General features: G+C 42.2%; 2 protein-coding genes across 7 annotated transcripts in view; one reads left to right on the top strand and one right to left on the bottom strand.

Moving 5' to 3' along the window:
- The window catches only part of rpl15 (ribosomal protein L15), a 993,591-nt gene that overhangs the window by 68,049 nt on the left and 900,289 nt on the right, over positions 1 to 25,253 (top strand). The gene's annotated exons all lie outside the window — the stretch shown is intronic.
- Positions 1 to 25,253, bottom strand: part of ptprua (protein tyrosine phosphatase receptor type Ua) — a 275,060-nt gene that overhangs the window by 71,558 nt on the left and 178,249 nt on the right. For all 6 annotated transcript variants that reach the window (XM_050034607.1, XM_050034610.1, XM_050034608.1 and 3 more), the window contains exons 8-13: positions 21,540 to 21,860; positions 17,289 to 17,398; positions 13,372 to 13,573; positions 8,653 to 8,755; positions 5,473 to 5,752; positions 1,334 to 1,370 (exon numbers count right to left, since the gene is read on the bottom strand). In XM_050034607.1, the coding sequence (XP_049890564.1) occupies positions 1,334 to 1,370; positions 5,473 to 5,752; positions 8,653 to 8,755; positions 13,372 to 13,573; positions 17,289 to 17,398; positions 21,540 to 21,860 (1,053 nt within the window). The remainder of the gene's footprint in view (positions 1 to 1,333; positions 1,371 to 5,472; positions 5,753 to 8,652; positions 8,756 to 13,371; positions 13,574 to 17,288; positions 17,399 to 21,539; positions 21,861 to 25,253) is intronic.

Here is a 25,253-nt window from a genome sequence, read left to right as displayed (position 1 = left end):
GTCGGCCTTTCCAAAGAAATTATTCCTGGGATTACCAAACATATAAGATGTTGGTATCCACTACAGCACTTTGTGATCTGTTACGTCATCATAACCTTTTAGCTCTGACATCTGCCGTCAAAAACTTCTATACTGTTTGGTCCTTTCTGTCCTGCTGTTACTGCAGTCATGTCTAAACTACAGCTGCTGCCACTCAACACGCCTTATTCTGTCACCTGCAATAGACTGCTGCTGGGATGACGTTTTCTTGTAGGCTGACCATTAAGTTAACATTGCCTTGGTTCCCTTGACAACAAGCTAATGGGATGTTTCCATCAGATTTTGGATTATTGCAGAACGTTTTTACTTACACATTTTGTTTTGCATGATAATCATCACAAATGAACACCACTTTTATGATTTGTGAAGCATTACTGCAATCACCAGAAGTAAAAAGCTAAGTTAGCGCTAAGCTAAGGTTACAAATGAACTGCATTACGGCTGCATGACTTCACCGTTGCTATCCTATCCCAGCTGACATTGAGCGACAGGCGGGGTTCACCCTGGACAGGCCACCAGACTATCACAGGGCTGACACAGAGAGACAAACAACAATTCACTCTCACATTTGCACCTACGGACAATTTAGAGTCACCAGTTAACCTGCATGTCTTTGGACTGTGGGAGGAAGCTGGAGCACCTGGAGGAAACCCACGCTGACACGGGGAGAACATGCAAACTCTGCACAGAAGGGCTCCCCCACCCTGGGTTCTAACCAGGAACCCTCTTGCTGCGAGGTGACAATGCTAACCACCACACCAAAAACAAACAAACATGGACTTCAAGACAAGGGAACTGGAAGTGCAACAACGCTAACTCATGTCAGTGTATTAGGACATATTCCTCCCACACTCCAGGAGCTTATGGGAAATGCTGTTTCTTAAAGGTCACTACAACCAAAAATAACTAGTCATTAGTATATTTTATTTTCAAGCTGATGTCTAAATAAACCAGCTGTACAGCATTTTGCACTACTACAAATGTCAAATGTTATTCCAGAAGTCTGAATTAGAGGTTTCTCTATAACTTTAACTTCCTTCCTACTACTTGCCATAAAGTCGAGGCTCCACCATCTTGTTTTGTGCTGTAAAACATCTCTCTGTGTTCTGTGAAGCCCCACAGTAATCCAAACAGGGAGCTTACAATGTAAAAGGCACAAAAGAGAAGCCAGCAGATAGCCTTCATGATTACCTTGTTTAAGGTATACTGAATCATAATTAATGTGATAATGATTTATTGACGTCAAGATGTTCACAAAGAACCTTCAAACTTGAAAAGGAAAGTTAAGCGTTACCTTTGCGTGCAATCCGAATGCAGTTTATCCTGGTCTCCTGTGAGTGAAAGAAAAGGCTGAATTAATTCATTTGGCTTGGTACCGCAAAGACAAAACGATTAACAAGGGGGAAAAAAAAAATGACCACATTGCAAGTTAATTATGAGTCAGTCTGTCGAAATCCTCAGCCTTGTGTACAACTTGCAACACAGACGGCTGTGTGTGTCAAAGTCACCCAGACCTTTGCTACGTGGAGGAAATAATTGAAATTTCCGAGTGGATGACATCTCCTTGTGATATGAGAGACCTCTGCTCCCCTCAACCATGCGAGGTCCCTCACCCGGGTGCACTGATTGGCTCTATCTACCCCCACAAACAGCCACCCCTGTCCTGGAGACAGAGGGGCATGTTACCAAATTAAGATTTAAGGAAGTTAAATCAGGCTTTATGGGCAATTATGCTAATCTTTGCTCTGAGATTGGAGTCAAAAACCTTTCACCTAAAACGGTTGCCAAATTAGCTTTTTTAATTGGAAATCTGTTTCAAGTGGATTCTCATCTCCTCTCATCTCTTACAGTAACAGATAAGTCATATTTACTCCCACCCAGGGGTTATTAAAGCAGTGGCAGGTAGTATGTCATGTGTCATCATGTCCTCTGTCAAGGTGGGCTTTTGGCTTTTGGACACCACAGCTCATCAAAGTAGCAATTTAATAAGAGGAGGGATTTGAAGTATATTGAATTCTGCCTATCCTTGGGGTGGATTTTGATAGCATTTCATCGAATCTTATTTCAGTATCGGCTCTGCTTATCAAATCTGAATTCTTCCTAATCCCTTACAGAATCCACTGAGGTTTGGCTTTCAACGTTTGTCGGTAAATAAAATTCTAATTAACAAAAATCAAAGATTCAGTGGAGATATGTGATCATGTTTTGCTGTCTGAAAGTACATAAAAACACCACATATTTGAGAGGAAGCCTAATTAATGTTCTCAATCTTATTCTGTAACCTTAAAATAAGATGTTATGAGTGCTCTAACTCAGCACATCTGATTTTTCACTTGTTTACTGATTAACAACAAATAGGCTGATTAGCTTAAAACATCAATATGATACGCATGAGTGTGTAATGCAGCCAGTTGGGGGCTGCTAAACTGGCTGACACCACAGCGTTGACATACAGCATGATCACCTTATTATCATTTTTTACAATGGTAAACATGTTGACAAACTGATGTCCATTTACACATCCAGCAGACACGGAGCAAGATTAGCATTCATCTACAGTCCCATGTCTGGCCCTCTGACAAATGTAATAATAATAATAATAATAATAATAATAATAATAATATTCCAATATTCACTCTCCTTTTAGCTCTGTTTTGGTCTCCACCAACTCCTCAAAGATATATCTCTCTAGCTAATAAATGCTCATTTATGTTCACCAGCTAGTTGCTAACTTCCTGCTGTTTTGTGTTGAGTACGTAGTGGGCGATGAGTTACTAAGAACTTTTCTACTGAAACCAGCTGCCTGGGTTGATAAGAACAATTCGACTGAACCTAAACAGAGCTTAAAGGAATATTTCACCCACAAAATGAACATCTGTATATCAATTACTCACCGCCTGCTAAGTTGAATTTCCAAAGAAAACTTTGCTTTTCTCGCATGCCTCCATAGTGAACAGAAAATTGAAAAAAGGTGAGCATTCCTTATGAATTAAAGTAATCAGGGTCCACATTTAACAATGACAAAACTACATGAAAACATCCATTTACGAACTCTCACACATCACTTGCAATAGAATGCAGTTATACTCTTAGTGCTTCCCGAACACATGCATTTTTGTTTTACATTACAGGCCAGTACAGTCTTATGCATGGCCAAGTAGTGTTCTTGGGCAAGCTCAGGATGTGCTATGAAACTGTTTTACATTGTAATGTTTTAGCCAGATGCAAGCGTTGGGTGAGTACTGAGCATTCATTCATTTTCTGAAACCACTTATCCTGTTCGGGGTCGCGTTGATGAAGGGTGGGGTACACCCTGGACAGGTTGGCAGAGTCTCGCAGTGCTAACACATAGAGACAGACAACCATCCACACTCACATGCACACATACGGACACTTTAGAGTCATCTGCATGTGTTTGGACTGTGGGAGGAAGCAGAAGTGCCCAGAGAAAACCCACGCTGACACAGGGAGAACATGCAAACTGTGCACAGAAGGGCTCCCACACCCTGGCATCGAATGAGGAACCCTCTTGCTGTGAGGCGACATTGCTAATGCCCTCGAGTGGTGAGCATACGACTGGATAAATGAGACTTGGATCATACTTCGCAAGTTTTGTGAGTATCTGTAAATGGATGTTCTGATATAGTTTTGCTTTGGATTCTCTGCTCACTGTGGAGGCATGCTTTGAATTCAATGTAACATGTGATGAGTAACTGATAAACAAGCAGCCAGGTGATAATTGGTGGGGTGATACTTCTCTGTGGGTTTGTCACTACGAGCGACATCTTTCAGTGCACCTTGAGTACAGACATGGACTTGTAGAAACGACTGGCTTGCTAACAAAAGTCATTGTGGTGTTTTAGCAAGTAGCTTAGACACAGCGTTAACTTTACCTAGCTAGCTAACTGCTATCAGCTACATCTGTCATTTAAAAGCAGTCAAAGTGGTGATCAGCAAGTCTTACGTTTTTGTACATTACTTTTTGTTTATAAGAGAGAAATAATATTCAATAATAGATCTGTTAGCTTTGGGAATGTGGATGTTTTTTGCCAATCTGGAGCTGGATCAAAAACAGATCAGAAGCTAACCCTACCCAACGTGTCAGCATATCCAGTAATTTAACAACTGGAATGAGTGGCAGGTAATCCCAGATGATGAGTTCTGATAAACGTGGCAGACGGTTGAAAATGAAATGCTGGTATTTTCATTTTCAGTGTAACAGACAGCAGTGATCTAGATATCGACTCCTATGCAGGAAAAATACTTAGAAAGGTGTGTCTTGTTTCCTGCTTGTGTGTTTCAAAACAAAGTGGCAGCACCAATCATGCACCTTTCAAGCCCCACTGAAGGCATATCTGCCAAAGCAATTACTGTTTCAATTCAATTGCAGCCCGTGGTCCATAGTAAGCCTCGTACGTCTAATTTATCCTGGGTAATTGTCAAAATAATATTCCTTTTCTATCTCCCTGAGCAGTCCATCTCTCCTTAAACACAACTATAGCTCAGAAAATAGATTGGAGATGAAAATGTTTGCAGGACAAAAAACGAAAACAATCAACATGAATTATAATATTCAGTTTGTCGTGTCGGCTGATTTCTGACTCAGAGCTGCTGTGTCAACAGAGCTTTTAATTTGCTCTTGAGGGAGAATCAACACAAATGGTGGTCCATGAAAGCTCACTGCTGATTTCAGATCACAGGGGGGGGAGTTTTCAGTCAGACGCAGTGTGTCGGCCCTGAACAGCACCCAGAGGAAACGGGGTGTATCTCTGCTAGAGAATCAGATACTGATGTCTGGATGAGAGGCTGCAGCCAGGCAGGCGCACATAAGCTCCATATGGACCTAATGATTTAAACAGCATTTACTTCCATTGCTTCTGTGCACACCGGCCAGCACATCTCTTATTCATGCTTCAGTCACTTTTTCAATTGCTCAAGGAGTTCTCTTTTAGATTGCTAAAGGCCTGGGAGGCAGGGTTTGATTTTCCCCGAAAAAAAGATTCCTAAAGTTTTTAAAGAGTTTGAATACAAGGGAATCTGACAACTGCAAAGAAAATACAAGAGTACACATCCTGAATGTAATTATCTTCGAAAAGTTAAGATTCATTTGGCCACTTGGCTTGTGTGGTGTTTTTGAGGGGTTTGTATTAAGAGATGCACCATTAAGAAGTCAAGCTTCACCAGTGGGAAACAATCAACCCAAAGCCATTGTGAAAAATAATATAATAAAACACATCACCCCACTTGGAAATAAATAGAGCCTTGTTTATGCAAGGACTGCTTCCTCTCTCATTGCGCCTCCAGCAAACTGCCTCCTGCCTTCTGACTTCCTCGACACAAATCTAAATTGACTGTCAAGGTTGCTAGATCATAAAAGCGGCGTGTTTGAGCTCCAGAAACAAAAGCCTTGTCAAGCATCTGAACAATTCTTACCCCTCTGAAGTTGCTGGTGGCCTGGAAGTAGATGAGGTAGTTTTTGGTGGGGTCTAAAGGGCTGTTCCAGTAGCCGTTGTAGGTGTGGTTGTCGCCCACGGTGAATGGCGTGGCCTCGGGCAAACTGCTGGGAGCCAGCTCAGCTGTGTAGTAATGTGGCGCTCCTTTAGCCTGCGCCTCGCTGTGAGAGTTTGGTGTGGGGAAACAGTCGACGGTGCCCAGCTCCCTCCTCCTCACCTGGCGGGAGCCATCCTCTTCCACCACCACCACCTGGTAGGCGCTGGAGGAGGACAGTGTGGAGCTTAGTACTTCAAAAGAGTGCAAAGTACTATTGAAGCAAAACAAACTACTGTACAGTCATGTCCTGTTTGTCTGATAGAAAAATCTCTATTGTTTATTGTATGACCAGAAGCCATGCTGTAAACTGTGATGGATGTTTGCAACAGAGAGTTTGGGTAAAAAAATAACCTTGTGGCTTTGTTCTCTCTTTCAAAGAGGTTTGACTTGAGGTTTATTTACAACCTATCTGATTGTCTGACTGCTCCTGGTCGTGTCACCACATTTCCAGATCGAAGCAATCAACTCACTGGGTACAATATCAGATTAACAACAGGAGTGACGGCCAAAACAATGAAGCCAAGTTCCAAGTTACACAAAACCACAATGGCCCCGTTTTAATAGCCATTCAGCACTTGTAATGGTGCCCATTCTTCTGAAGGAAATAAACAGAGCAGTGTGCAAAATTATGCTTTGTATTTAAGCAACAATTATTAGTATTCGTTCAAGAATAAATGAGACGTTGGAGAGGAAAAATAGTATAATCACAGCTGACACACTGCTTCTACTGGATGAAAAATACTAAAGCAAAAACTAAAAGGAGAATAACTGGAACAAGAGAAGCATGTACATTAGAATATGCTTTATATTCCAACCTGTTCTCTTTCTCAGGTTGTCAAATACACTTTCTCATGCCTCCTCTTAGTCACACACAGGGCAACATTTACCGTCTGTATGTGACACACAGCTGAAACACAGTCTAACATGTGGTTAATGTTGTGGAACAGTTGTGGTTAGTTTTAGCAACAGTGTTATGGCTTTAAGTAGTCACGCTCCATACATAACTCAGGCTGTCCTCATGCACCGTCTGCATGCTTTCCTAAGAAAGTAATGCACCAAAATAATTATTAGTGTAAGTAGTAGTAGTAGAGTAAATGAGGAAGCCGTCCCAAGTTGTCTCGTTAGGTGGCAGGTTGGGACGGTGGATGGTCACAAAACACAGGACTTTCCCCAGGACACCGGTGTTCAGAACTTTGAGTCATTTTATGACACGTCATCAACACGTTTCTTTTCCTAAATGCTAACCTCTGTAACTTTAACTCAATAACATTACTTAACCTAAAGTGCTATATCGTAGGCAACTGGACTTGCTTGAGTTACTTGAAGACGTTTCACCTCTCATCCAAGACACCTCTTCAGCTCTGCCTCTTGGCAGGTGAAACGTCTTCAAGAGACTCAATCAAGTCCACATTTAGCACTTAAGATTACCAAGACCTGGATGACTGAGAATCTTCACCAACATATATTACTTTGTGTTAAGGACGCCATCCCATGTCACAAGCGTCATTTGTTGGGCGCAAATTTGCAGGATATGACACGAATCAGGATACATATCAGGATACATTGCGTCAAGTGAGTGACGTCTCTGCGCTACAACCATAATTGCCGTAAATTTTGTAATGTTACGTCACAACAACAATGACTTTTGACACAAATTGCGGTCTCCTGGCTGAAAGTCCAGTTTTGTTTGACCGATACACCTTCCCTCTACGTGCCCTAAGCGGACTTTCTCACTCTTTATTAGGGCTGCCCCTTGAAAGTTAGAGATTGAAATCGTCAGTCAGAGATCCCTCAGTCAGCTGAGATTGATCCAAGTTGAGCAATTGGTAAGTGTGTTGTCCAGTGTGCTCATGGGGACATTTTATTCCCCAGATTTTGCTGCAGAGTAAGCGCTCTTGACCATAAGTCGACAAGATAACATTATCGTTTCTCTTCCGCTTCTAAGTGGTGAATTTACAGCTCATACATACTTAATACAACACAGTGTCTGGCTTTCGTTTGATATCTAGGGTTGCCAAAAGAAGTTGTTGCACATTTCTGTCCGGTCGTTAGCACAGTTAGCTTGACTAAATTACATGAGTGCCGCTGTCACTGAACGTGACTGAACATCAAGCTGAGCCCTGTAAAAGCTTTAAAACTTATATGGAAAAAAAAGAAAGTCAAATATTCATATTAACTGGCTGAATCTGATTCGACTGACATAATACTGGAATTAGCTGAAAGCCTGGTGCATCTCCTTAACACGCTAAAGGCTATCTTTGGCATTGATATCACACGTTGAAGCTCATGAAAAAGTGTTGGTATTTGATACCCTGGGAATAACAACAGGCTGTATATACTATATGCAATCTTAATAGTTTTCTCTTTCAAACTAAAGCCCCCAAGTTGATTTTTATTTGTGTTTATTTTTATGTTCTGCCATCTGTACTGCAACACCAAACACTATGGTTTAAAAAAAAAAAAAAAAACACTATACAGTTTATTTTTGATAGAGCCTAGCCTCACCTGACACACAACACAACACATTCCTATTTCCATTATTATAACAAATATATTCTTCCACAAAAGACTGGAGATTCTTTTTCAGCTTTTTCTCAAAGCCTGGTGCCTCCATTTCCCCAACCCTGATTGATTCCTGACTGAAATTGGAGTGTGGTGCTTATTACAGTGGCACAGCTGTCAACCGGTCAGCATGTGATTGGTTGACATGTGGTGTCATTCCATAACTGTCTGACATGGTGAGTCAGGTTTCAGGATGGAGAGGGAAATATCTGGGTATTTTTTTAGGCTCAAGAAGTGCAAAAAGACACAGCTCAACCTATTGAGGAACAGATCCCTGTTAATCAATTTGAAACATTACATACATTCTGTACAAAATGCGAATCGAAAACCACTCTGGTTCTTAATACCTTGTAGTTAAAATGCTATCTGCTTTGCTGCAAGCCTGGAGAACTATTCTCTGGTGCTATAAGAGAGTTCTTTTTGACTGCAGCTATAAATATCACAGTGTGGAAGAGCACTGAATGAATGCTGGTGTAGGAGTGAACAGTGTATTAGTTGTACCTGACTGGAGCCCCTCTTGCCAGCGCAGGGCGAAGCAGCACAGTGATGGTGCTCTCCGACTCACTCAGCGGAGAGGGGATGTCTTCATAGTCAAACACCGGGGCTGAGAAGAGAAAACCGCACAAGGCAGAGTCAAAAAAGTTGAAATGTTGTGGGAGAAAACACGAATCATTTAATTTTTGGATTCCTCAGAAAGATCAAAAATATTTGGTTTAGATTTTGAGTTTAAAGACATGTTGCTGCACTTTTGCTTGGATATTCTCGTAATCTTTCCACCCCTACATGAAATAAAAGTGCGCTATCTTTATTCAGTACCCGCACACGTCCCCTGTGTACTGCAGTGTGTGGAGGCCTCCCACACAGTGCCATTGACTGATGATGACTAGAAACAGCAGCCAACTACAGAGAAAACAAGAGGCCCTTATAATATAATTAGGACAGATCTCAAAGCTGCACAACCTCAGCAAAGCTCTGGGGACAATGAGGTTGAGTGTTCCCATCTCTGTTTACTACAGGGAGTGAATTAACTGGAGTATGTAGTGAGGCAAATGGCTATCCTGGTACAACAGATAAGCTGAAACAAAAAGGCTGCAGAATGGAATTGGAAATGTTTCTGCTTCTGAGGCAGGGCATTAATGCTTGTTGAAAAATCTGCTTGTGTAACCTGTCATCCAAAAAACACACACTCACGCCTGCACACAACAGCTGAGGTCTGCATTACACACAGTGGTGTCGAGGAGTGTTTGAGCCAGTGCATGTTAGGCGGTTAAATCCAGCATGAATTATGAAAAGACTAATAGTGCAACATTACACTTTCATGTTTGATTCTAAAATCAGCCGGGGGAGAGCATGTGATACTGTAGGTTGAATTGTATACCTTGACAGCTGTGGGCCCACGTAGGCCACCTCCTGAACCAGATGGAACAGGTACAGATAATAAGAAGAGGTGGAAAACAGGCTGCATTATTTACAGTGCGGGGTCGCAACAAACAGAAGAACTTGAGATTAATTTCTCCGGTAAAATCAATAGTGTTTAGATCAAGTGAGGCCCTGAAGTGTCATTTTTATAGACCCAATCACAGTGTTTGTTCCCAATAACTTCTGGGTAGAAAATCCCTGCACGCACGATTTAACATTGCCGAGCAAACGGGGGCGAACAGCTGAGATATCAAGAGAAAATGTTTAAGTCTTGTTATGTACGTGGTGCCAGATAATAGTAAAGAGGTGAGAAAGGTTTGGGTTTTTCAGATTTCCATCTGCAAAGAGCTAACACGGGCAAAGAAAGCTACACATTCAGCATCCAAAATGGGAGAAGATTTGGGAAAGACTGACGGCTAGCATTAGACGAAAAGACGGGGCCTAACATTGTCAGGAGTAGGGCTGCAATGATTAGTCGACTAATTGATGATTAATCGGTGACTATTTTAGCAGTCGACTAATCGGTTTGAGTCATCTTTCATAGAAAAGTACTATAAAAGTACCCCAAAATACTCTTATTGAAGCTTCTCACGTTCAGATATTGGCAGCTTTACACACTCTCCCATGACGGTGAACTAAAACCCTTTGGCATGAGTACAAAACAAGACATTATGACTTAGTTTTTGGGTTTGGGAGAGACAGACCGACATTTTTCAACATTTTAACACATTTTTCGATTAAACGATTAGTCGACTTATCGAAGAAATAATCGACAGATTAGTTGACAACGAAAATAATCGTTAGTTGCAGCCCTAGTCAGGAGTTGGAAAATCCTGGCAGCCTGGTCCTCGTGACCAACAAGTAGGCTTTATGTCTCATTTCATTTTCAGGAATCAAAGAAAGAAACTTGTTTAATGTTGCTAGCCTTGCGATAGTTAGCTAATATTAGGCTACTTAAAGCTACTATCGAGCATTGAGGCTGGTGAGCAAACGCTCTGTTTTTAAGTTAATGGTAAAGTTAGTTAAAAGAGAGACACGTACACTGTGGCTGAGTTGCTGTTGAATTGTACAGCAGCTCAGTAAGTTACGTTAGCTGATGGTAATAACGGGCTGAAACTGAGTTTAAAAATCATCTGCAGTATGTTAACAAACTCAGCTACAAGTCAGACAGACAGATATGTATCTATATATCTTTAAAAGCTACGGTTAGAGCTGAATATGATAACAGTAACAGACAGTTACCAGTTTCACGTCTCTGCAATCCAGATCTATTACCTATTCTTTAATTAACCCTACTTATCTTGTAAAAGTCAACCAAGCTCCATATTTTGCATCAGCGATATCATCCATGAGCCCAGCGCAGCCACTTCTGTTGCACCTGTGCAGCTCAATGTGAGCAGTTGGAGGTTGAGTCATCATGCTTAAATACACTACAACAATAGCTGCTGTGGGTGGAGGAGTCACTGGTGATTTGGTCACTTTCAGGTAGACAACTGGCATTTGATTTTAATTTTGGTGAAACGTGAAATCAGTAAACTTGCCCATACTTACGAGGGCTGCGGCAAAACATATATTTGCCACCTAAAAAAGTATCAGTATCAGTTTAAGTGTACTCGAGATGTAGAGTATTCTCTCTGCTTTACCTCACACATTAACTGATTGAGGCAGCAGTGGACCAGCAACTGCTTGCAAAGTAACATTTTTGTCAACATAGTCTGGTGACTTTGAGATAACAGCTTCAGTTCCCTTGTCAGAAAGGGCTGTCTGACAGCAAGGTAAAGTGGTAAAAATACTCTCATTATAGCATAGGCTTAAACTGATATTAATTTTTTTAGGTGGGCCTTTTGTAGGTGGCTAAAAACTAAACAACTGAGACAGCGTTCATGCAGTGCCATTTTATTTTATGCATGTGACACATGGTTTTCTCCCTGGAAGTTACTGCAAACAATGTTGTGATTCAGTCTATGAAAAGTACTCATTTCAACAAAGGGTCATGATGGGATTTTTTCTGAAACTACTTTTGTGTTCCACTACAGTTAATGTTGCCTTACATCGCATTACAGGTCTTTACACACTGTGACGGACAAACAAATAACCGATATGAAAATGCAAAATACCTGCCTGCATCAAAACTATTCATATTAGCAGCGATGCAAATTTGCAACCACGTTCCATAAAATAATATTTACATTCTGTGTGAAAGGACTCGTGACAAAATCCATAGTACTGGTGTGTAAATTAATCGCACGAAAAACAGTGCCCCTTGTGTGTGAAGGCCTTAAGTCTCACATTCCCTCACAATATTTTTTCCTTCCCCTTTGATCTAGCATCAATCCAGGGTCCACTCCAGTTATAGCAGTGAAGGGAAACACTGAGAGGACACAGAGAGGAGAGATGATGTGGCACTTTGCATGATGCATTTATTGCTCCACTTCAAACAGCAGAGCCTCAACAGCATGCAGCCACTTGCTGTGAGCACAGCAACTGCTCTGCCTGGCTGTGGCTGTGGATATGGTTCATGTCTGGGCTGCAGTCATGGTTAAATCTGTGATGCTATGGATACGGCTACAATAACTGTATTGTGACTGCTCCTCACTGCTCCTGTTAACATTAACCGAGAAAGCGTAGTTAAGCCACACAGGATTTGAACCCGCCGTGCTTGACAGTGTCACCAACAAACCACGGGAGTTCAGGAATACAACAGCTTCAGTAACACTCAGCCAGCACAACCATATCAATTCACCGCACACATACAACAACACACATATAGTTACTGTTACAGCCATTACAAACTAATGTGTCAGGCATAATCATAACAACTGAATCACAGCCATGGCTACAGCTGCAATTACAGCGAAGAATGTCACACTACTTAAGTATTAGCCTCTGAGACACAAAGGTTAAAAACCTTATGGCGAGTATATTCTTGAGATTAACATAAAGAGGTTGTTTTAAGCATCTGAACAACACATTAGCATCAGCTTGCCACATGTTTGAGTTTATACTGATCCAGAAATAAGAAAAAAGTGTGTTCCAGAATCCTACTTTTCACTATTCCTGTATGGATTCCTAGAAAAATCCAAATCATCTAGCTCATCTCAGCGCAGGCATTTATCTCAGGGGAAAACATCACAATAACACGTGATGCTTCATCTCAGTAAACACAATTAGCGGACCAGCTCGCAGACACCTATTTGTAGATGAGAGCGTTCCACATTCCCTCGACACATTTTCCAGACCAATCTCAAGATCCACACCGGCAACCTTTTCACTCACAAACACGTCTTCTCTAATTTCTGAGCTGCTGCGTCACCCTTGAATGGTAAACACAGACTCTGTTTGCGGTGATGTTGGCTGAACAAAGCTGTTTTCACCCCAAAACTATTCAAGCTGAACATATGCAGTTTACTCTAATACAGGTTTGCTCTTGTTTCATCAAAGGCAGCGCGCGTCTGAAAGCTGTTTGGGCTCGAGGAAAATGAAGATAATTTGTATAATTTGAACGTATATGTGTAATTTAATCAAAAGCTCTTCAAAAGAAGGGAATGACGAGCCATTACTTAGTGTTTGCTTTGTCTGCGAATGCTAAAGACACTTCTTTAAGGGAAAAATAAGTTTTCTTCTTCTTTAAAGTGGTGCTCTTATGACAACTAAATTCTGCATTATTTGCATGCATTATCAGCATAGTGTCATTGTAGTTAACCATTCAAGTCCATACTTTGATCTACTATCACAAATACACACACACACACAACAGCTGAAACACCCCTAAAAAGCAAAGCAGTCAGCACACGGCCTCACCAGAGATGTTGGTGGTGATCTCTGTGAGCGCTGTCTGGCCAAACCCCTTGGCAGTTCGGGCTCGTACTGACACCAGATAGGTGGTTCCGGGATGCAGGCCAGAGAACATGTGGTAGGTCTCATTCCTCAGCTTGGACACTGTGCGGCGAGGACCTGGCACGTTAATGCCTGGGTCTGACGACTCGATACTCTGGTAGCTGATCTGGAAACAGGAAGAGGATACACCAGATTAAAACGACAGATTACAGCCATGCTAGCCTAGACCTTAGACTAGGAACTCTTGGGGATGCAATTCTGGACTACAGTGATTGACTGATCGTGAACTGATCAGACTTTCAAGGATTCAAACACCTTAGCATGAGTTCAAATTAGGTCATAGGAAGTATTACTCAATTTATACCATTGTTAGGTCAGAATAAATCTCACTGTATGAGCCTGTAGACTATTTGTAATGTGCTTCTCGCAGCCTATAGCTTATTATCCACACTACCTGAAAGATTGAATTTAGATGGCATTTTATTTAAAGGCTCTCTCACGAGAAATGCCTCTCAATTAATCTTAAAATGTCATCTTACAGCGCAGATCTAATAAATCTTGTGCTGCAGTTAGCCACTGATAATCAGACTCGGGTACGCTCTGTGTCGTATCCTCCTTCTACAGCACTGCTGGCCTGATTTTACACCGTTTCTCTGGATTAGTTGATAAAATAAAGTCAGAGAAAAACAACAAGTGCTGATGATGACAGGTATGAATGAAGACCAGCTCGGTGTTATTGCTTTTTTGTTGCAATTTGATGAATGTGTTTAAGTCGGTAAATCAAGATTCATAAAAGTGAGGATATCAGCCAGGCTGCTTGTAAAATTGCCCATTCGTCATTCTAGTGGCTGCTCTTCAGTGTGGTGGTTCGCTCAGCGGTGTGACCTTGAAGCTAGATCCTCAGTTTGAATCTGGCTCAGCTGTCTGTGGTCTGTCCTTTTCCTTGTTAATATTCTCCCAGAGTCCAGAGAAATGGACTGTAGGTGAGCTCAAACTGGAAACTACAATTGAATGAGTGTGAGTATGTTAGCAGCCTAACCAGGATTCCCTCCCATTCACCCAGTGCATGCTGGGATAGGCTTCAGCCCCATGACCTTGAACAGGATACGCAGTTTCAAAAATAAAACTGATAGACAAATCGATGGATGGTCCATGGATGTCAATAAAATCATGTTAGAGCTATGTGACATATTGGTTATTGATTAACCCATAGACTACAGGACGTGATTTATGGGTGACAAGATGATTGCTCGTCTCTTGTTCAGTTCCCTCTTCAACTGGTTGACTCAGTCTCACCCACAAGTTTCCTAAGGTAAGCCCAAACTCTTGATGTAATGTTGTCAAAGTTCCCGTTAGTGCCTCTATGTATGTACAGGGCTCCACCCTATATATTGAAATAGCTGACATTACTGACCCATTTCAGCTCGCCACAAATACATTATATTGGGGTATATGACACTGAGGGACATTCTCAGAGTCTCCTCTAACATATATACTGTCACAAATCTTTGACTGGACACACAGTTTGTGCCAATGGCTTTGTCTAGTCAGCTCAGAAACACACTCCGTTCTAAATGTCGTAACAGTAACACTAAAACTGAGCAATTGTCAGGGTTTTTTTTCGTAGTTTTGTCTGGGCAGACACCCAAAGAACACCAGTTATGATATAATGGGTCATCAGAAGTGCAAAACACCCTACATTTTTGGTGTATATATAAATATACCCTTTTTTGACCAAGCGGTAATCTACAAGACTGGAAAATGAAGTCAACATGGAAGTGCCAAACATTGCAGTTCCTCTAATGGCCACTTGAGGTTGGTTCCAGAAGCAATTCAGTCCCCATAGACCGATTTTACAGCAGAATAAACATGTTTACAGCCTGGTACAAAAAACGAAATTTTACATATCTTATTCTTTTGAATGTTAGCAAAGCTTAAAGTAAAGCAAGGCGTCACTACAGTCTATGAGTCAGATCTGCCCCTTGCTCCTCCAGAGCGAAATGTGAGTCCACAAACTAATGGGTGACGTCACAATGACCATGCCCATTATTTTAAACAGTCTGTGACTTTGACACAAATCAGCAAACTATATCCACTAAACCAGTGATTCCCAACTGGTGGGTCGCAGTCCAAAAGTGGGTCATGGGTCCTTTTAATATGGACCGCAAGTGACTCACGAACATGTCAGGTTCGTAAAAAGTAGTGCAAGTGCTGCTTCCTACTGTAGAACGAGTGACTAATGGACAGCTACGTACAGTAACAGAGACGGCAAACTAGCTTGACAACATGTTCAAATGCAAGTATGACGTTGAATATCTTAAACTGTGTGGACCTTACACCAATGACTCAAGAGAAATCTGGACCCTGTGGCTAAAACAGTTGGGAACCACTGTACTAAACTACTCACAAAACATGTGTATAACAGTGGGATTTGATCCAATGTTGCCACAAAAAATAATATCATATGGTACAATTTATTATTGATTGCGGGGCAAATGCATACAAAGTCAATGGAAAAACACTTGGAAGCAAATTTGCCCTGAAACACAAGACACATCCAAAGGAATTGAAAATGTTTCAACTTGAGGGGGACACTGTGAACCAGCTTCATAGATGCACAGAGGTGACAGGACAAACTATAGAGACTGGTTGTTTAGCTTGCTTAACATTACAGCTAACGTCTGTACATTTGGCATACTAGATATTTGGGGCGTGTAAATATGGACTGCGAAAACAGCCCAGTGGTCAAATTTGTGCGGATGAAAAAGGATGATTTTTTTTTCAAATTTGCTTTGTTTTTTCTCAGAATATATCTTCCAAGTCAGTATGTTAAAATATCTGTTTGGGGAAAATGTTTGTGTCTAGGTGTTGCTCATATTGGAGGAGTTGCAACAATACCTGTATGCAGCAAAAACGGAAAACGCTGGTGAGAATTCAAAAGTAAAAACTGGCAGTTTCACAGCTTTTTCAAAAGGGTTTATTGGACTAAGGGAAATAGTGTTTGGTTCTTATTAAATCCATCCTACAGACGATGTATTGTTTGTCAAGGTTGTGTGAGGATCAACCAAGTGCTGTCCAATATATGGTAACAAGCCCATGGCCTATAATATAGTTTGTTATCAGATTGTGACTCTCAAACACTGATAATGGTATCAGCCTCAGGAATCCAGTATTGCACATTCAGAGCAGTAGTATTTGGAGGTTAGAGACGAGGTCACCTCATCTGTATGCAGAGCAAGGTTACAGTCCGACTCCACTCCCTGCCTACTTCCTCACTTTTGAGCTTCTGCTTCTTGTGAATGGAAACTAGTTTTTCTCCCCACCAGGTGACCATGTGTTAAGCCATGGTGGACCTTCACATCCACTTACAGAAGAAAAAAGCTCCAAAACCCATGCTACAAAGGTCTTCGGTTGATACGGGGCCGTCAATAATTAATTAGAAACATTTAAAGTTGCCCCCTTGTGGAGGCATCTCTTAGGCAAATAAGTAATTAGAGTGGTTGTCCCCCATGTAATTACAGCCTGAAGTCTGTGCCTCAGCTTCATTACCATATGAACATGTACAGTAAATCCCATGAACTGTGAAAAGTGGGTCCTCCTCACTCTAGTGGCTCTGGCTCATGTGTGCTACCAGCATTTGGGCGAGAACCAGGAAAAAACAAGCCTGGGGGAAATCAAAGAGGGGGAGCGGTGCAGTCTTTAAAGTGAGCAGAGGACAATTCTCCTTGATTTGAGTCATTATACTGAAGGAGGATGAATAAAATAGATATTGGCAAGGGGAAAATAACATCCTACACCTGGAGAGGATTAGTGTGTGATGTAAGGGCGGTCGTATCGCTGCGCAGTGTGGATTTTTTTGCATGATTAACAAGGTATCCTACCTCGTACTGCGTGATGAGACCGTTGGGCTCGACGGGCTCCTCCCACTTGAGGAAGATCATGTCATCGAGCGGGGTGAAGGTCAGGGACTCTGGAGCGATGCCGCCAGGAACTACAGCAGGAGAGAAAAACAACCCTCTCTGAAACAAACACTCGGCTCGGGTCTCAAGTTAATGGACTCTTGCGCAGGAATACCAGGGGGTAAAAACACCTTTGACAGAGCGAAAAGGCACAGGGCCAGGGAGGGATGGAGGAGGAGGAAAACAGAGGGAATAGAAAGACAGGGCAAAAGGGAGGTGATGAAAGGAAACTGTGGACCGGCTTGCTCTCAGCCCTGAGGATGAATTGAGATTCTGGCTTCTCCTGTCTGATAACAGAGCACCGTGTCTTGGAGGATGACAGTCGATTTTTCTTCTTTAGCACCTTACTGACAGCAAAGTAATCCAACCTGTGAACTGGCTGAGTACCTCTCTGCGTTTTTTGGCTTAATGAGATGCATCTCTTTAAAGGACTACACCTACTTTTCAGGAGCCAAGTGCTGGACAGTTGTGAGACTACATTGTGAGAATAAATAATCACTGACAGTGTTGGCTCTGGTGCCCTGTGGTAACACTTGGCGATAACAGCCTTCAGTCATTAGCATGTCACAAAATAAGACTCAAGAGAGCTAATGCTAAGAGAGTAGACTTAAAAATGTTACTAAGTCTGATACTTTTGTGCAGGGAAGTGAAAAAAGTTGCTCACCTGAAAAAAAGCCTGGCTACATCTATTTTGAGTGAATCATTTCGTCGTCATAAAATGTCGGAGCATTCAGGAAGATACAGGAAATAAAAGCTCAAGCGAAATAATGCCCTGAATAAAGTGTGACTGACTCATAAAATGTACAAAACTACCTCTGAACAATGTTCCTTTTCGGTTAAAGAGGCAAAATAATGCAATTCAGTGCTCATCCTTGTACAAAGGCAGCATGACTTGAGTTTTCAGAATAGGCGCCCTACGTCAAAGTTCAATTTTAAAGTCATGTTCAGGGTAGTGCAACTTGGTCCTTATTCAAATGGTTAAGGCCATAATTTTTATCAGTCACGACGGAAGTTATGGCCATTGTGCTCGTTGTATTCATCAAGATACAACAGAAATACGAGTCAGTCGAACATCCCTGATTATTTAGCCAAATCTGGATGTTTTTTCTCAATTTATGATTGTTGCATATTTAGTCATGGCTGTCCAGGTTACAAAGGAATAACATTTTAGGGGCTTTACAACTAGATTTTGACTCAGAGCCCATCGAAGGGTGCTTTGGCTCCTTTGATGGATTAACATCATCAACTCATGCATTGAGTAACAAAACAAGTTAACGTTCCACCTTAAAAGTTGCCGGCAGTCGGCCCAGTGATGAAGTTATTTTTTCTCAGACTCCAGCTGCTGTGAGAGGCAGCAAAACATCCTTTCATTTTATAGTCACAGTTTACTAATAAAACTGTCCACAGTATGAACAGTGGTTACATGAGCCTCAAAACCAGACACAACTCAGCCCTGAGCAGAGTGACCGTCCTCTACTGACCAATCAGACTGCAGTGTTCACAGCTCCACCTTTTAGTACCAGATCTGTGTGCTAGGTACCCCAACAGAGGGGGGACCAAACATGGGGACGGTACGGAACGGTTCCATTGGTACCATCCACAACTTTTCACTGTGGAAACAGAAAAAAAAAAGTGTATCGAACTGAACTGAACTGAACCGGACTGCTCGGTGGAAACGGGGCTCAAGTTACACAGGTAACTTAAATGCTTCTGATGCTTGTGTTTATGTTTTTTGGTGTCACAAAGAGCCTCAGAAATAACTGATTTGGAGGCATTATTTGTAGGCTATTGCACTTTAGAAACAGAACCACAAAGAGGCATCTCATACTGTAATGGTCCAGGGCTCATTACTGTGGAATTGCTGTCACACACTTCCTAATGGACTTAATGAACTGACAAAGTTGAATATAATCAAGGCAGTTTAAACTGCTTTTTAATGAGGGAAAAATACAATTGCTGACATGCTCATGTGTTACCATGGTAACACATATGCATTAGCATAACTAGGTTATAGCCTGGGCATGGCCTTTATATGGATCAACTGTAAGATCGCAGACAGACTTGATCAGGTGATTATTTATTTGTAGTTTAGCTACTTGTTGAAATGATGCTAAAATCACATCTGCTATCATGAAACTCTGTGGTTGGATTGTTTGCTTTCACACCACAAACCAACTGCACCAGAGTCCAGTTGGAAGTGGACCAAGACCAACCTTTTCAGGTGGTCTTTGTTCAGTGGTTTGGTCAGCGCCAGGGTCTCACTGACAGCGTTCACACCAGCCCAAATGAACAGTACTAAGAAGGCAACTGGACCCAGGTTTGTTTCAACCAAACTAAACAGGTTGGGTGTGAGGGCACCCTGAAAGACAAAGTCTAAGACCCATGTTAGCTGATGTAGTGCTCTAGCTGTACATAATCTAGTGCTGATGGTAGGTCAATATTGAAACAGAGTGTCAGCCTGTAAACTGTGATTGTCTCATTGCTTATGTTTCCTGCCATGTAAGACTTGACAATATCACATTTACAGATCTCAGAAATGAACTTGGTGAGTACGATTTCATTGTAACCACTAGAATTAATAGCCAACATTGTGCAAATAAATAATAAATAATGAACCAGAATTAGCCTCACAGATGTTCTTTCGTCTTGTTGTAAATTGTGCCTTTGTTGTAATTTTGTTTTCTTTTTTTATTGTAGAACACTCAAACAAAAATTGCTTTCACTTTTTCAGTCTCTCCTGGGGACAAATGAGCTTCATGTTACTGTACATACAAAAGTTAACCCGTGACTTTTTGGATATAAAGGTATAAAGGCAGTGGGGAGGTCTCTATCTTCATATTCGCTGTGACTGAATAACGTTACTCTCTTGCAATGTAAGACTTCTTTGGCCTGTCTGTTTGCCTCAAAAGCTGAAGCTGAGGTAGGCAAAGCACGCTAGAGGAAAATCCTGCTGTACCCATGAATCCCTGACAGCCAAATCTGCTTCCTAGAAGCAGCGGAGACACAGCGTAAGCAAAGTGCTACACCAGTGTTTGATTGTTGAGCCCATAGGAAACAGGCAGGGGGAACTGTCACCGGCTGCGGCTCAATTACTGTAGTTGTGAGGGTGATGGCGGCTCTCCTTGTGACAGGGGGATTGGGGACTGTCAGACTGTCAGGCTGGCATTCAGTGGCTCAAAAGCAAAACTTTCCATTGGTGCTGACATTCAAAATATCAAGTAAAGTGGGGGGAAAAACTATCACGGCTTGTTTTTTCGACATGTGTGTTTTAACTTGTCACTTCCTAACCAGTCAAATCTAATGAGTAAAAAAAAAAAATGGCATGCTACATTCTGTATGTTATTCCATTTATGTAAATTTATTTCCGTCTCAATACAAGACAGCAGTGTGTAGGTGTAGATAATTAAAAACACTGTCTGTTTTTTCAACATCTCTTGCACTGCTTGGCGTTTTCACATGTTCCTTGAATATAATACAATATTCCATTGTTTAGCACATGCTAAAATGCATTTTGAAGATGAGAAAAAAAAGCCTGCCTTTTTCATATCGTAGCCGTCATTCCCTCTCACTCTCTCCGCCAGGTCAAGAATCTCCCTGAGTGGCATTCAATTACATTGAAAAGTCTTGCTTATTCTACATAACAATAAGTCTTTGACCTCCTGTGCTTCCACTCTCTGGGAATTTGCATTAGAATATGCCTAATCTGCTGATGTACACAGGAAAATATTAATACAAAGATAAGCAAAGTCATTTTACCATTTTGCTACCGGCCATGGCCCGAGCTGATTAATGTTCCACTGGTCTCCATTTAAAAGGCTGATCTTCCATTTAGTTACGCTGATCCAGCTTATTTTGTGAGTCAATATTTGTGTTTTTTTTTCTGGGTCTGGATGACTAAAGGCATGGATTTGTGTAAGCGGTGCACAATAATTATCCGAGCATGAGGGAGCATGCAAAGAAAACGAGAAATTCAAGAAGTTTAAAAGCCTGAGCTGAGAAACTATGACAATGAAGAGCTTCAGTGCACACATAAAAAAAAAACAGCCTGTTCTCCATAATGATGTCGCATTTGCACAGATGTAACAATCGCATGCCTTATTTCAACAAACCCTTTGCATCTTTTGTCCTGTCTGCTGTTCACTGGGTAAAATGAGAAAAACAACGCCCACTCACTGTCTTCCTCAGTCTGGAAGGTGACCTCTCTGCTCTCCTTCTTGCCTTCTGGATTGGCCAACGCCAGTCGGACATGGACCGAGCGGAAGGGTGGCAGGTCTCTCAGGGTGAAGTGAGAGGTGTTACGATCCACGGACAGGCACTCCCTGACGGTGGCATTGTTCCCTCCGCTGCCTCCTGTTGGCATGGAGTAGCGGTAGCACAGGGACAAGGAGTAGGTGTGACAGCGGGTGAGGTTGTAGCCCAGCGGCTCCCACTGGAGGGCCAGCTGCCGGGGCTGGATCTCTGAGGCTGTCAGACCCCGCAAGGCACGCATGGGCTCTGAGAGGGACAGGAAACAGAAACGATATCAGTAAAGTGCAAATGGTACTTTTGGACAAAGTGGATAAATCTGTGAGCTTGCAGGTAAAAAACTGAGGTTTCAGATTACTGGAAGTTTCTTAAATTCATAAGTATTATAAGAAACACTGAACCAAATTTGCATTTTAAAGGTTTACTTGTAAATGACACAGTCTCTTGTGTTGCAATACAATAGTCCTCACTGCCTACTCAAAACTACTGAGTTATACCACATTGTGAGGACAGAAGACTGTGAGATGAAGTTAAAAGGTCAAGAAAAGCTGGTAAGTGGCCCTTGGGTTGAGATTATTTTGTCACACTGCTGATCCCAAAGTCAAGAATGAACTTCCAAACTCACATTCTTATATACAGCCTGAGTTACATTATAACTTGAGATCTTTATGAAGCGGCATAATGTTTCTTGGCCACTAGGGGGCAGTGCAAAAAGCTGCAAACACTAATACTCAAACCCTCACTGATGGTCATTAGCCTTCACTGAAACAATGAGTTCACAGATACAAGTGGTCCTTTTCAGGGGACCTCACCATCATCCTGAGGGGAAGGGCAGGCATAAAGATGTCCTAATATCAATAAGGATTAGGAGTAGATTGTCTCTTCGGTTTGAAAAGAGACTGTTGAGGTGGTTCAGACCTCTAATCAGGATACTTCTTGAGTGCTTGCTTGTAGAGGCAAAACATCTGTTTGGACAGAGACCTCAGAGCAAACCCAGAGCACGCTGGAGGGACCATATATCCCATCCAGCCTGAGATTCTGCGATCTCTCAAGTGGATGTGACTGGGGCGTCAGATGTCTCGCTACTTTGCCGTCACTGGACTTTGACACATAAAAAAAGGATGGATGGAAAACCATGATAAGTTTAATTCATGCTAGAGGGGATGAGATGCTGTTCTCTGTTGCAGCACAATTTTGTGATTTATGCTGACAAGACGAGAGTATTTTTACCTAACGCTCCCACCCAGTAGAGCTTAAAAGACAAATACTGATGGGGAAAAGAAGACAGCAACAGTTGCAGCTGACTTACAAACTTAGACTACGAGGTTACAGAGGGGTGAAATCAATGAAAAAATAATACAATTGCCTGACAAAGTGCATTCCTATTTATGCTAACATGAATGAGATGCAGCAGGAGACCAGCGCGCGGCCTTGTCAGAGAATCAATTGTGAAGCCTAATTACTGCTGTCATGTGTGAAAGCTGTGATTGCGGATGTCCATGTCCCTGTCATGCAAAATGAACAGTACCAAGCGCATGGCGGGTTATTTCCGTCCTGTGGCCTGGCCTGGATCTTCAAGTGTACTGCTGAGACATCAGATAAACCAAGAGGAGGGCATTGCCGTCAGCGTGGCACAGACTGGCAGTGCAGAGCTGCAGACTGCTGGGGGCCAGGACTAGGGGAGTACTAGCTACAGCCCTGCTGCCTCACTAAACATAGATCAGAAGTTGCTGTGGAAATGAATGAAGCAATGTCACGGAGGAGACATCAGTTCTGCGGGGACAGAGACGCGACGGAGAAGAGAATGTCCTCAGAGTCCTTGCTGATTTGAAAGATGTTTGCTCTTTCCCCAAAAGGGTGAAAGTGAGTTTGGCTGATTTGTGTCTTCCCTGCCGGTACTGATTCAAGCTAAAACTTTCCCGTGGAGTGGTATCAATCAATCATACGGTGAAAATTCAACTTTGAAAAATTGTATCATAACCATCATGTCAGAGGTGCATGACAGAAACTGGCTCAGTGTCAGGTTTTTTAACAATATCAGCTCCATATAGCAGTTTAATCCTGCTATAACCAGGTCTGCCACCGGGGGCCCACTGACTCAATGTTCACTTTCTGCTCAAGACACCATTACTCATCATTACAGCGGCGTCACAGCAAGCTCTGTCCTGTCCTCTCCAACCGCCAGTCCTCGACCAGTCCTACCCCAAACTGACATTCAGCTTGATTAGCCTAATCAGAGGGATTAGCCAGAGGCAGAGGGAGTGAAGGAGGGGAGGGGAGGCTGGACAAGAGATGAGCAGCAGAAGAGAAAAAGATGAATGAGGGAGAGTCCCTGTGGGTCTGCACATTTCATCTCATGCTCCTCATCTTTAACAGCTGCCTCAGTGAGCTGCCACTGAGGCCTATCCCTCCTGCCAGGAGCTATGTTGGAATTATGATGGACTATCAGTGCACACCCTGATACTTACCATTGAAACCACGGGGGGGTTTGGGCCACTGACATGCATATTCTCAACGAGTATCCACAGGCTTCAATTTCTTGAAACTTAAATTAAATCTGATAACTATAAAGCTTTCAATCATTTTTGATGTGCTAATTGCTATCAGGTGTCCGTCATGGACTGCTTACACGTCAACAAGCAGTGCAGAATCTTTAACCTACATGACAGACTTTTGAAAAGTAAATATCAAACCATAACTCCAGTTTGCTGTGTCTGTTTGAAAAATACACCATGTGTTTGGGGCAGAATGCGTCGAATCTGCGCATGACAAACTAGCACAAAAGCCGCAGTAAATCCGGTCCTCTGTGTTTTGGGTCTCTGTCGTCTCGACACCATTAATAGTTCAAATGGGGAGAACATCACATACTTTTGGCGTCTGTGTCCTCGAAGGCGTTCATAGCCTTGCACTTGCTTGTACACATGAAAAGTGATGGACAGTGCTACCCTTTTTTCATCAAAATTAGGGGCTGTATGCATATTTTTTAAATGCCGGAATACCCCTTTAAAATAGGCAACTCCCTTCCCATTGGCGGTAGACTAGAGCTGTGTACATGGTCAGTCAAGTATGCCTTTGTGTGTCACATTCGATGTCACGGACAGGCCAGAACACAGGGTAGTCAACAGTAAAGCAGCATGAAGGCCAGTGAAAGTGTTACTCAGTGTCTCTTTCACTTCATTCAGACTAAACATTGGATCGATGTTCGAGGGTTGCTTGGGCGGAGATGGACGGTACTATGTTGTGGCCTGTTATTGCATCTCAACTGTAAAGTGGCTAAAATTAGTGCGTCTACCCATGTGCTCTATTTCCATCACTGCCAGAGCCGACTGGAGCTTGAGCTGATAAATACCCGTGACCACTGCAGAGTCATTTGACCCATTTGTGAATGCTGATTGTCACCTTTCCCATTAAATAAAAAAGCCAGATGTTAGCAGGTGTCAGTGGGTTTTGTGTGCAGTGGGAAAGGGGCTTAAGCAGATTAAGGCCTGGAGATGAATGGGCTGAAAGAAATGCACACACTACCAAAATTCACCAGGATTGTGACATTTTCCAAAAAACTAAAATGCAGACCATTAGAATCATTTGCAACACACCAGTGATACATAAAAATGTGATCCAGGGACGGGAAAATGAGTGCTAAGG

This window comes from Epinephelus moara, chromosome 22 (genome assembly GCF_006386435.1).
Source record: "Epinephelus moara isolate mb chromosome 22, YSFRI_EMoa_1.0, whole genome shotgun sequence".
Lineage (NCBI taxonomy): Eukaryota > Metazoa > Chordata > Actinopteri > Perciformes > Serranidae > Epinephelus > Epinephelus moara.
Note: the sequence above shows the minus strand (reverse complement) of the source record. Positions and strands in the feature narration are given on the sequence as shown.